General features: G+C 41.5%; 2 protein-coding genes and 1 long non-coding RNA gene across 4 annotated transcripts in view; 2 read left to right on the top strand and 1 right to left on the bottom strand.

Annotated features, from left to right (window-relative positions):
- LOC139164179 (uncharacterized) overlaps window positions 1–5,221 on the top strand; it is a 25,415-nt gene extending 20,194 nt beyond the window's left edge. The window contains exon 3 of the long non-coding RNA XR_011558584.1: window positions 4,339–5,221. This is a non-coding gene — a long non-coding RNA (uncharacterized lncRNA). The remainder of the gene's footprint in view (window positions 1–4,338) is intronic.
- BSND (barttin CLCNK type accessory subunit beta) lies at window positions 995–13,470 on the bottom strand. 2 transcript variants are annotated; one of them, XM_070745938.1, is made up of 5 exons: window positions 12,998–13,470; window positions 8,663–8,790; window positions 5,726–5,950; window positions 4,622–4,896; window positions 995–2,740 (listed from the first exon to the last, which is right to left on the bottom strand). In XM_070745938.1, the coding sequence occupies exons 1-5, from the start codon at window positions 13,172–13,174 to the stop codon at window positions 2,727–2,729; spliced, it is 819 nt and encodes a 272-aa protein (XP_070602039.1). In that variant the 5' UTR covers window positions 13,175–13,470; the 3' UTR covers window positions 995–2,726. The 2 variants fall into 2 exon arrangements, with proteins under 2 accessions (XP_070602039.1, XP_070602038.1); XM_070745937.1 differs by having other exon boundaries at window positions 995–4,896.
- Window positions 8,710–13,470, top strand: part of DHCR24 (24-dehydrocholesterol reductase) — a 90,723-nt gene continuing 85,962 nt past the window's right edge. Inside the window, exon 1 of the mRNA XM_070745936.1 lies at window positions 8,710–8,796. The gene's annotated coding sequence lies outside the window, so the exon portion shown is untranslated. The remainder of the gene's footprint in view (window positions 8,797–13,470) is intronic.

The following is a 13,470-nucleotide window of genomic DNA, read 5'->3' as shown; positions in this document are numbered from 1 at the left end:
CAGGTCCTGCCAAACACTTTTTGGAAACAGAATCTGAAGAACTACACAACTGTTTTATGCCTCTGCAGCAAAAGAATGACACTTAGCCTACAGGATTTCATGCAACCCTTGAAAATATTCTGTGCAATCTTTCTCTAGACAACAGAAACAATGGCTGAACATGAAAATTAATATTAGGTGTAAGTTACCGTATTTTTCGAAGTATAAGACGTACCTTTTTCCTCCCTAAAAGAAGCTGATAATTTGGGTGCATCTTATACTCTGAATGTAGCTTTTTTTCCCCCAGCCCTAACTAGCTGCTAACGATCTTCCCAGCTCTTACCTTGTAAGCTCTTTCATTGTTTCTCTCTGTGAAGAACGTTTTCCAAGCCCTAAGTGTTTGCAGGGGTTTTTTCATTGTTCTAACTTGCTCCAAATAAGTTTCTTTCCAGCCCTAACCAGGTGCTAATGATGTTCCAAGCTCTTACCAGCGTACAAGCTCTCTCATTGTTACTCTCTGCAAAGAATGTTTTCCAAGCCCTAAGTCTTTGCAGGGTTTTTTCCATTGCTTTACTTGCTCTGAATGTTTATTTCCAGGTTCTAATGATGTTCCCAGCTCTTACTGGCTTGCAAGCTCTTTCATTGTTACTGTATCTGAATAAAGTTTTTTTAAAGCCCTAACCAGGGGATAAAATAATGTGCTGGCTAATGATGCTAGCCAGATGAATACCTGGTAAGCAGATTCTTTTCCCTATTTTCCTTCCCCAAAACTAAGGTGCATCTTATACTCCAGTGTGTGTTATACTCTAAAACACATGGTAAATAAAATGTAGCTTTGTGTCCTGCTTTGGATTAGATAGTGAAGGTCCTGATGTCCTTGACCTAGAAGAAGTGAAGAACTTATCCAGTAGGAAAGTTCCTACTTCATATCATTATTTCCATCACACTTCTTGGAACATTAGGAACTTCTTAATAAGATTTGGTTTTCTTTAGAAGGAAGTCACTGGAAAGTATGTTATTTAATACGTTTATTTTCAAATGCATGAACTTAACTGGAGGCATACATAAACCTTTCAGGAGTCAAATGTATATTTATTATTATTTATTATTTGGATTTGTATGCCGCCCCTCTCCGAAGACTCGGGGCGGCTCACAACAAGTGAAAAAACAATCCAATACATAATCCAATTAATTAAAATATTAAAAGTTTAAAAAAAACCTCTATACTAACATACACACACACAAGCATACCATGTATAAATTCAGCAGGCCCAGGGGGAGATGTTTAGTTTCCCCATACCTGATGGCAAAGGTGGGTTTTGAGAAGTTTACGGAAGGCAGGAAGAGTAGGGGCAGTTCTGATCTCCGGTGGGAGTTGGTTCCAGAGAGTCGGTGCCGCCACAGAGAAGGCTCTCCCCCTGGGGCCCGCCAACCGACATTGTTTAGTTGACGGGACCCGGAGGAGGCCCACTCTGTGGGACCTAATCGGTCGCTGGGATTCGTGCGGCAGAAGGCGGTCTCAGAGATATTCTGGTCCGATGCCATGAAGGGCTTTAAAGGTCATAACCAACACTTTGAATTGTGACCGGAAACTGATCGGCAGCCAATGCAGACTGCGGAGTGATGGTGAAACATGGGCATACCTGGGTAAGCCCATGACTGCTCTCGCAGCTGCATTCTGCATGATCTGAAGTTTCCGAACACTTTTCAAAGGTAGCCCCATGTAGAGAGCATTACAGTAGTCGAACCTCGAGGTGATGAGGGCATGAGTGACTGTGAGCAATGAGTCCCGGTCCAGATAGGGCCGCAACTGGTGCACCAGGCGAACCTGGGCAAACGCCCCCCTCGCCACAGCTGAGAGATGGTTTTCTAATGTGAGCTGTGGATCGAGGAGGACGCCCAAGTTGCGGACCCTCTCTGAGGGGGTCAATAATCCCCCCCCCAGGGTAATGGACGGACAGATGGAATTGTCCTTGGGAGGCAAAACCCACAGCCACTCCGTCTTATCCGGGTTGAGCTTGAGTCTGTTGACACCCATCCAGGCCCCAACAGCCTCCAGGCACCGGCACATCACTTCCACCGCTTCGTTGACTGGGCATGGGGTGGAGATGTAAAGCTGGGTATCATCCGCATATTGATGATATTAGAGTGAGAGTGGTAGTTCTGATGGAGTATAGTTCCCATAATGTGTAGCAAAATGAAAAAAAATGTGTTCCAAAACATCTGAAGAAAATCTGTTACAGCAGATGATGGTGAAAAGGTCTGTTATAATCCATAAAGACAATAAAGGGACTTGATATAGTCTCTGTAGCTGGTTTATTTACCCCATAAAATAATAAAAGCTGAGGCTTCCACTTATGAAACGAGGCATAGCCCACGACAGATTTTAGAAATAAATATATCTTGGAATTTTTTAAAAAGGCACTTCCGTTTCACTTAATAAGTTTCAAAACAGTTTGTTGTAGCTGCACATCTTTGTTTAGCATTTGGCACATTTCCTTATTTCTAAAATCTCAGAGACAACAAAAAAGAGCTTACTGGCTTTCCTAAGGCACCTAATATAATGGTGGATTGGATGTGGTTGGATGTATCACAGGTTAGCCAAGCTTGATGGTCTATGATCCACTTCTTTTATGATACTCTAAATAAGAGGTGGGGAACATGGCTCGGTTATTTTGTGGCCTGTCGACATCCTGCACAGCTGATTACAGATTCCGAAGATGGAGAGATGGGTGTGGGTTGGTATCCTAGGCACCCGAGTCTGATAAGAAACAGAAACATAGAAGTCTGACGGCAGAAAAAGACCTCATGGTCCATCTAGTCTGCCCTTATATATTTTATCTTAGGATGGATATATGTTTATCCCAGGCATATTTAAATTCAGTTACTGTGGATTTATCTACCACGTCTGCTGGAAGTTTGTTCCAAGGATCTACTACTCTTTCAGTAAAATAATATTTTCTCATGTTGCTTTTGATCTTCCCCCCAACTAACTTCAGATTGTGTCCCCTTGTTGTTGTGTTCACTTTCCTATTAAAAACACTTCCCTCCTGGACCTTATTTAACCCTTTAACATATTTAAATATTTCAATCATGTCCCCCTTTTTCCTTCTGTCCTCCAGACTATACAGACTGAGTTCATTAAGTTTTCCTGATACATTTTATGCTTAAGACCTTCCACCATTCTTGTAGCCCATCTTTGGACCCGTTCAATTTTGTCAATATCTTTTTGTAGGTGAGGTCTCCAGAACTGAACACAGTATTCCAAATGTGGTCTCACCAGCACTCTATATAGCGGGATCATAATCTTCCTGCTTGTTATACCTCTAGCTATGCAGCCAAGCATCCTACTTGCTTTCCCAAGTTGCTTTCCCATAAGGATGTGGGGTCAGAGGCTGAAAGCCAAATAAGGCCTATTGCACTTCCAGGGTTGCACATGAGTGACTCAGGAGAAAAGGAAGATCCTCTTCTTGATGCCAGAGTACGCAGAGGTGTCAGAAGGCAGGAGTGGCTGAGCAAGAGGAGGTCTCTGCATGAATAGATTTCAAGAACACTTGGCCACACCTTTTGGTTATTTAATGGTGAGCCTCGTGACGAGCCAGTGCGGAAGTCAACTTTCGAATGTGCTAGGTGGGTGATCAGATCATGCTTTTGAACTATTTATTTTAATTACTAATTGAGAAGTGGAATCTTTGTCTCAGGGGCTTCCTGCCAACTCAGAGTGAGCCATGTTAATGAGAGATGGGTGATCAAAGAGAAGTATTTGGGGAGTTTGAGTTACTGTTTGAGACTATAATGAACAGCTGAGGCTGACTTATTTCTTTTTTTGCTGATACATTTTAAAAACCTTTTAAAGGTTTTAGAGGTTTTATAGAATTGATTTTAATTATGTGAACTATAATATAAAAATGGAAATATAGATGTAGATTTTATAAGAAAGCAGAGTATTATAAACAGTATTTCTGTTCTGATCTGATCATAGTTAGACTTTTTTTCTGTATTAGTTAGACTTCTATGATTAGCGGAGCAATGGTAGCTCCTTTAAATGTTAAATGTTGTCTGTATTGTTTGTCTTTTAAAAAAAACACCTTTAAACCTCCCTGCTACTATACTATTAGAACTACATGCTTAAATCTTGTCAAAGCCCTGTGTGTGGACCTATTTCTTGGGGAGCTCATTGCTGGAACAGAACAGTTTATGACATGTGGACTTCAATTCCCAGAATTCCTGAGCCTGAAAGTTCTGGGGGATTTGGAATAGATGTTTTTTTTCCCACTCTGCCTTGGTTCTTTTTAACTATTTCTTACTCTGACCTTATTTATTTATTCATTTCCACTCTTTTTCTTTTCCATCCCACAGCAAAAAAAAAAATAACCCTCAACATCATGGATTTGATCGAATTATCTCTTTTCCACCACCACCACCGTTCAGTCTCCCTGAATTTGAAATGTAAAAATGTTGAACATTCTGTACTTTCTCATCTTGGGGACCTATGGCTTTGGTTCAGCAACAGGGGCCACAGAAGGAAAAGTGTCTCTTGGATCTTCCTGGATCCCATAGTATAAATCATCCTCGTCTGCCTCCCGTAAGGCTCTGCTGCATTCCAGAGGACCAGGACCTGCTATTCCCACTATGCGATCACCTGCTGCAGGAAGAACAGAACAATGGCTCTGTCCTGGGGCCACGGTATTCTCATTACTTTGCCCCTGACCTTCCACTGCCAGGGAATCAATCAAGGCAAAATCTTCATAAGAAGGAAGCTTGAATTGGAGCTGGCTTCCTGTTTGAGACACAGGATTTGGGACATCTTTCCATCTCTGTAAAAATGGGCTGTTGGAAGTGGACTCCAGGGAAGAAGTGTCCACTTCCTCTTGAAGAGATGCTAATGGTGCAGCCTTTGGAAACCTCTTAGATGGGCTGGAAGAAGAAAAAGAAATGATTCAATGAAGGGCATTCCTTCTAAGGCTGTTTTGCTGAACTGTTTTGGGTTTCAACTGAGAAGTTTACAGTAAATGAAGCAATGTGGATGTTAAGCCTGTACCAGGTTATTAGTCCAGAATGACTAATGTCCTTGTTATGAATTTGGTTTCTAGGACTAGATTTTATTACTGACCAACGCAGTCTAAAGTCAGCAAATTGATAAAAGAGTTGGAGGGGAACTAAATTGTACTAGTAATATATAATATATAATAATATTGATAATATAGGCTTTTAAAAGATGGAAACCAGACTGTTTCTATTTTATTCAACAACCTTTTTTAATTTAGAAATTTCTTCTTTCTTTTAACTAGGATCAGAACATGATTTGATAATGCATCAGTTTTACGCAATATAATTTAGCACTGTCATATTTCAATTCAATAAATCTGGACAACCCCTACATTGTACACTGCTCAAAAAAATAAAGGGAACACTCAAATAACACATCCTAGATCTGAGTGAATGAAATATTTTCATTGAATACTTTGTTCTGTACAAAGTTGAATGTGCTGACACCAAAATGAAATTGACTGTCTATCAGTGTTGCTTCCTAAGTGGACAGTTTGATTTCACAGAAGTTTGATTTACTTGGAGTTATATTGTGTTGTTTAAGTGTTCCCTTTAATTTTTTTTGAGCAGTATAGTTAAAAAATTAAGGATTTCTGTATCTCGTTGCTTCCAACTACGAGTCTTTTAGATTTTTGCAGTCCAAATCCGATTGCCCTAATATAAGCTAATTCAGGGACAGTTCATATATGTTACTCACCAGTTCTGTCCTGTTGCATCTCTGTTAGGGGTCTCTGAGTCCCTGTGTACCTCTGCTTTGGCATGTACATGAGGCTGGAGATGTCCCCCTCTCCTTACCAATGGCACCGGGACAGGCAAAGTTCCCAAACATTCTGCAGAACTGTTTGTCTGGATCTGTTCATAAGTTGGCAGGCTTTTCTCATATATGTCAGCTTCTTTCTGGCTTGTGTATTGGGTTTGCAAACTGTGGATAAAGTAGGTTAAAATTCATTTCTAGGCATTCATCCATCCATCAATTTATTTTCAAGGCAGTTAATCCCTGGACATAAAAAATGGACTTTACTTCTAATAGTATTAACGTGACTTTGATCTTTGGGAGATCCTATGGAGAATATTGTCCCCAAAGAAGTAACATCATGCATTGATGGAGCTGTTGAAATCATAATAATTTATTTTATTGTATTTTATCTCTCCACATGAAACTGAGCAGACAGAACTGAATCATGTGTTGAAACCACTATCACATTTTCCTTCTTCCACACTTATGAGCAGGGATGGGCAGCAGGCAGGATGGGGTGGAATGCAGTTCCACCGGCGGAAATTAAGATGCATGTGCAGCTCCAGCTGATCGGCGGCTGTCACTTCCTGGATCAGCTCTCCTTTCTTTCCCTGCTGCTGCGTCTGTGCTCCTTGCTTTTTTCCTCTTTCCTCCTTCCTGGTCTCAGACAAGCTTCCCTCTCTCCTGCCTGGCTCCTCTCCAGCCTCACGCGGCCACCTCCCACCTGAGAGGCAAGCAGAAGACATGGGTGGAAGCGGCGCTGGCAGCATTTATGCTTCTGGCAGCACCTGTTTGCCTAGCTACTCAGCCTGAGGTGGGAGATGACCCAGGAAGGAGAGTGCGGGAAACACGAAACAAATTGTCACCCCAGCGAGTGACACTGGTAAGGTTGTAAGTCGAGGACTTAACAGTTCACTTGGATGATGATGATCATTCAAGCCACTCCCACCTGATCACATGGCCGGCAAGCCACTCCTACCCAGTCACATGACCATTAAGCCACACCCACAAAGTAAGCCACACCCCACAGTGTGGCAGTAAAAATTTTGACTGCCCATTACTGCTTATGAGGTATGTGCTTCCCGCTTCCTTTGTGAGCAGAGCAGGTTATCTGGGCTTATCAAGGAACTCTGGGAATTGAAGTCCACAAGTCATAAGACATAAAAGGGCCATCGTTCCCCACCTGGCCCAGATAGCTCTTAAATCAGGGGATGCCCTTAAATGAACCATCTCCCTATGAAAGCTTTGCCAAGAGGTGGATACTCCAAGTTCAGTAGGCTAGAGCTGTAATGGCAAACCTATGGCACACATGCCAGAGGTGGCATGCAGCACCTTTTCTGATAGCACGTGAGCTGTCGCCCCAGCTCAGCTCCACTGTGCAGGAGTGCGCCTCCCAACAGCTAACTGATTTTCAGAACTCTGCTGTCCATTCATGGGAGGGGGGCAGGGGAGGTGGTACATGCATTTGTGGGGTTGTGCTTGCATGTGCAGGGGTGGGGGAGCACAGGGGTCACACGTGAATGCATGGGGGGTTGCATGCACAAGTGTGGCAGTGAAGGTCACCAGTGGGTCATGCACGCATGCACGGGGCTCACACATGCATTGCATTATGGGAGGGTGCTTTCAGCACACTACAACAAAAAGGTTAGCCATCACTGGGCTATAGTATCACTCTACTATCCTTGAGATATGGCCCTTTGCTAGTGGTGTGCTTAGGGGAGGGCCATAAAACACACACCTCCTTTGGACACGTGTTGATTTTCCGCACCCCATAGAAAGGAATAAAACATTTCAATAAAGCATTTGTAAATTCTACTTGGACTTTTTTTGCCTCTCTCCCTGAAGATGCCCTCTGGCTCGTCCCATTGACTGAAAAGTTGTTCATTGAAAAAGATGTTGACCAGTTTGAATATTTTGGTTTCAATATTTTGCCGTTCAGTACAGGCCACTTTTTCCCAGTTGGAGTCCGAACTCTTGTTAATTCAGTAAACTGTGCTATTACCAAGAATAAACCAAACTTAAACTGTGGTGCATCTTTGCCAGAAGTTAGAAAGGCTGCACCAAAGGGGATACTGTTCTCGACCTTGTAGCTTGACATGCAACCATCTTTTATGAAAAGCTTTCTTTGTTAAGGGCCCTTAATTAAGAAAGAGTGATGAATGACTTAGACTCATTCACAGCAAATGACATAGAGATCTTAAATCAGGAAAAACAATTCTTAACAAAGTTCATAAAAATGAACCACGTGGCCCTAGTTTCTGCCATCCTTTACAATCTTGGGCAGAGGTCTTCAAACTTGGCAACTTTAAGATGTGGACTTCGACTCCCAGAATTTTCCAGCCAGCATAGAATTCTTGGAGTTGAAGTCCACAAGTCTTAAAGTTTGAGGAATACCAATTTCAAAAAACCAAATCTTCTGTATGACTTGGATGGAGACTCCAAGTTTTCGCTGTGGGAATCTTTTCAATGGGTTGCATAATCTTTTTTAACCTTAACACATTACAGACACACAAAGGCAAAAGATCTATACTAACGGCAAGTCCATTCTTTATTCACACTAAATCCCAAACGTTTACTATGCTATGCTAAGATGAAGTTGAATGTTACAACCTCAAGATAACCTTTTAGTTTCTAGCAGGTGGAAATCTATTGCAATTTCATTATCTTTGTTCTAAATGAGTTTTTTAAGTCCCTTCATTTTTTTTTCTTACAGATTGTAATGGTGAGTTTAATTTTTTTTTTAATTAACAGATATATTGCCATTTTCTATCCCCTGCCAGTGTTTGCCATCCTAAACCTTGTCCTCCTGAGGAGCGCAGCCTCTAGCATCTACTGGCTAGCAGCACATTAATTAAAATGTAGATTGCAGACTATTGCTTGCCATCTCCATAAGCATACCTTTTCTTTTCAGGAATCTTATCTTCAATTGACGATGAGGCAGCCAACTTCTTCACAAGGAACTTTTCAGATTCTGGGTTCTTTACGAGAAACTTCTCAGACTCCGAGTCGATGGAAACAACTCTGATCTAGAGGTAAGGTTAGGCAAAATAGCTCTATTGATCCATTTGTGTTTTGTGTAAATATGCAAACAACAGTATAGTGTCAGGCCGAAGTCTTCATGTGGAGTTAGAGAGTTCAGCCTGACACAACACAAGGGGGGATGGGAGGGGTAGTGAGTAGTCAGAGGGGAAAGTTACTAGACACAACCAAAGATTCCTTTCTCCAAGCCAAGGCCACCGTTTGTTCTGCCTCAACTGAAGAGAAGAGGAAGTTGATAAGCTCCTGCACAGACTGGCTCTCGTGATGAACTTGTGGGTGTGGGGGATGTAAGATGAACCTTAATCTAGGTGGGATTCTGGGAAGGATCAGAATCAGAGTGACAATGGCTTAGCTAACATGGTTCTGTTAATAAATCAAGCTCTGATTGAGAGAATTGGACTGGGACTTGGTTTATTGCTCAGATGCTATTTAGGATGCTGACATATAGTTTCCCTAGTTATCATTTCAACAAGCCTTAGAAGTTTGCATTATTGAGTACATATAAAGGACTATACAACTGCAGAAAACCAGTTCAATCCCCTATTGTACAGACTCCTATCCAGCTTCCCTTTAGTTAGTTATTACATTATTACCTCACTACCTTTCAATAATGTAATAAGCAAATAATGTAATAAGCAACATGATGTCCACAATAATATAATTGTGTCCATAATAATATAATAGTTCCCACAATTATGCCATTCGCAGTGTCCATGGAACAAATATTGCTCTAGGCACATTCCTTGGTGCCAATCTTGTTTATCCTCCCACCGGATTTCTTTTTTAAAAAATAATTGTTTATTTTAATAAAAAAATATTAACAGGAAGTTGGAGTGTACCAGTCTGTAATAAATTTCTGTGTAGGAATGCTTTTGGGTCCCACCAGGTCTGAATGATCCTGTTCCCCCAATATCCTTAATTAAGCTAGTGGAACACCATAAATGAATGAACTGACCTAATCAAATAACTGCAGGCAGTTAAATTTTATCCCAGTCATTCAAAGGATTAAACTAACTCCATCCAACCTGTTGTATAATACATAAATAAATATCTAAACCCATTGTGAATTTCTTCCCAACAAAAAAAGAGTTTGGGGGATAAAACATCTGAAAATAATTCAGAAAATAAAAACCTGGTACCACATAACCCATGCTAATCTGCTCCTCCTGCTACCTATCTAGTGCCTGGCCAATGAAGAAATGGGCTAGTTATGTTCATGTAGCCATGTCAATAGTCTCCTGATCTAAGTCTCATGCGATGATAAAAGCTCTTCCTGGAGCAAGGAGACAAAATCAGCCCATATAACCATTATACTGCATTAGGATTCCTCCTTTTGCTCCATATATAGCTGCCCTGTCTGAAAATAAAGATGTAAGTAAAAACAAGGGTTGCAGGAAGTTTTCCACCTACGCTGCTCAAAAAAATAAAGGGAACACTTAAACGATGCAATAAACTTCTATGAAATCAAACTTTCCATTTAGGAATCAACACTGATTGACTATCAATTTCACCTGCTGTTGTGCACATTCAACTTTGTACAGAACAAAGTATTCAATGAGAATATTTCATTCATTCAGATCTACGATGTGTTATTTGAGTGCTCCCTCTATTTATTTTTGAGCAGTATAGTTTGAGTTCAAAGGAAAAGAACAAGTGAAGGATCAGAAGCAATGTTAAAATTGTTTAACATCTGAGATCATTTAGGATCCACCGTCAGCCATTGGCCACAAAACAGTTTTAATTAGTTTGTATTGGTCAACCTTTCCTTCCTTCCTCCTCCCTCCCTCCCCTTCCTTCCTTCCTTCCTTCCTTCCTTCCTCAATTTCAGTCAAATTAACAAATTCACATATGTAGAACACACATTTCATTGTCAAAATCAATATTATGCAGAGTTTCAGTCTCAACAATAGTTAATTAGATAGCTCATCCTAAACAATTTTCTATACCTAATCCCTACCTATTGCTTCAGTTATCTAAAGGTTAAACATAGTCTATGGCAGTGATGTCGAACCTATGGCACGGGTGCCACAGGTGGCACATGGAGCCATATCTGCTGGCACGCGAGCCGTTGCCCTAGCTCAGCTCCAACGTGCATGTACGTGCTGGCTAGCTGATTTGTGACTCCCACAGAGGTTCATGGATGGCGATTTTGGTTTCCAGAGAGCTTTGGGGAGATGGGGAGGGCGTTTTTACCCTCCCCTGTCCACAGGGAAGCCTTTGGAGCCTGGGGAGGGTGAAATACGAGCCTATTGCGCCCACCAGAAGTTGGAAAACAGGCAGTTTCTGGCCTCCAGAGGGCTTCCAGAAGTTGGGGGAAGCTGTTTTCACCCTCCCCAGGCATTGAATTATGGGTGTGGGCACTTGTGCATGCGCGATAGCATGCATGCACATTCTTTCGGCACCCAAGGGAGAAAAGGTTCGCCATCACTGGTTTATGGAGATTCTCAGTCATCCAGGTCATGTTTATCTCAATGTCAAACGACTTCGAAGACATTTTGCTTCTCATCCAAGAAGCTTTTACAGCGTGGATCTCAGAAAACAAGAAAGTCCAGTTGCCTCTTGGAAAAGCACCTTTGGGACAACTTTGTGAAATGACAGGCTGAATATGCAACATGTATAGAGTTTTAGTTCTTATTGTTGTTAAGCTAGCACATCCAGAAACATGTCTTCAATCTAATTCTAGATATTCAGGCAATAGATTTATTTATTTATTTATTTATAGAAACATAGAAACATAGAAGACTGAAGGCAAAAAAAGACCTCATGGTCCATCTAGTCTGCCCTTATACTATTTCCTGTATTTTATCTTACAATGGATATATGTTTATCCCAGGCATGTTTAAATTCAGTTACTGTGGATTTACCAACCACGTCTGCTGGAAGTTTGTTCCAAGGATCTACTACTCTTTCAGTGAAATAATATTTTTTCATGTTGCTTTTGATCTTTCCCCCAACTAACTTCAGATTGTGTCCCCTTGTTCTTGTGTTCACTTTCCTATTAAAAACACTTCCCTCCTGAACCTTATTTAACCGTTTAACATATTTAAATGTTTCGATCATGTCCCCCCTTTTCCTTCTGTCCTCCAGACTATACAGATTGAGTTCATTAAGTCTTTCCTGATACGTTTTATGCTTAAGACCTTCCACCATTCTTGTAGCCCGTCTTTGGACCCGTTCAGTTTTGTCAATATCTTTTTGTAGGTGAGGTCTCCAGAACTGAACACAGTATTCCAAATGTGGTCTCACCAGCGCTCTATATAAGGGGATCACAATCTCCCTCTTCCTGCTTGTTATACCTCTAGCTATGCAGCCAAGCATTCTACTTGCTTTTCTTACTGCCCAACCACACTGCTCACCCATTTTGAGACTGTCAGAAATCACTACCCCTAAATCCTTCTCTTCTGAAGTTTTTGCTAACACAGAACTGTCAATGCAATACTCAGATTGAGGATTCCTTTCCCCCATTCATTCATTCATTCATTCATTCATTCATTCATTCATTCATTCATTCATTCATTCACTTACTTACTTACTTACTTACTTACTTACTTACTTACTTACTTATTTATTTATTTACTTATTTATTTATTTACTTATTTATTTACTTATTTACTTTTTATTAGATTTGTATGCCGCCCTTCTCCGCAAACTCGGGGCGGCTCACAACAATAATAAAACAATATACTGTACAGAGAACAAATCTAATACAGTATTTAAAATCTAAAAACCCAGTTATTTAAAAGAACATACAACACAAGCATAACATACATAAAACTATATAGGCCTGGGAGGAAATGTCTCAATTCCCCCATGCCTGATGGCAGAGGTGGGTTTTAAGGAGTTTGCGAAAGGTAAGGAGGGTAGAGGCAATCCTAATCTCCAGGGGGAGCTGGTTCCAGAGGGTCGGGGCTGCCACAGAGAAGGCTCTTCCCCTGGAGATTTAAGTTGATTTAAGTTATCAATACAACATTGTTTTGAAACAGAGGGAGGGAGGGAGGGAAGGAGAAAAAGAAAAGAGAAAGAGAGAGAGGAAAGGAAGGAAGGAAGGGAGAAAAAGAAAGAAAGAAGGAAGAGGAAAGAGAGAGGCAGGCAGGCAGGCAGGCAGGCAGGCAGGCAGGCAGGAAGGAAGGAAGGAAGGAAGGAAGGAAGGTGTTAGAATGTTTTAAGCATTCTTTTAAAAACCATGTTGCCTACCTTTGGATAGCACTGGCACATGCTCCAGATTATGCCCACAGCAATGACCAAGACTCCCAGGGTGCAGAAGGTAATATAGACCTGTGGTTTCTCCACACTCATTATGAACATGCCGATCATGACCAGAAAGAATCCCAGGACAATAAGCCCATAGCGAAATGTTTTTTCTTCAGCCATTGTAACCTTTACCCTTCGGAAAGCAAAACTGACATCAATCTAATCCAGACCTATTCATCAAAGGAGGTTGAACTGGAGTCTGGAAAAAAGGAGGGTGGGAGGGAGGGAGGGAGGGGGGGAGGGAGGGAGGGAGGGAGGGAGGGAGGGAGGGAGGGAAGGAAGGAAGGAAGGAAGGAAGGAAGGAAAACAAGGGCAGCCCTTCACCTGTCCCTGACCCAGACAGTCCACAGGTACCTCTTCCAGAGGCAGCCAGGAGACAAGTGTCAGCTCCACCTTCAGACTAGTCCTGCCCTGAT

This window comes from Erythrolamprus reginae, chromosome 3 (genome assembly GCF_031021105.1).
Source record: "Erythrolamprus reginae isolate rEryReg1 chromosome 3, rEryReg1.hap1, whole genome shotgun sequence".
NCBI lineage: Eukaryota > Metazoa > Chordata > Lepidosauria > Squamata > Dipsadidae > Erythrolamprus > Erythrolamprus reginae.
Note: the sequence above shows the minus strand (reverse complement) of the source record. Positions and strands in the feature narration are given on the sequence as shown.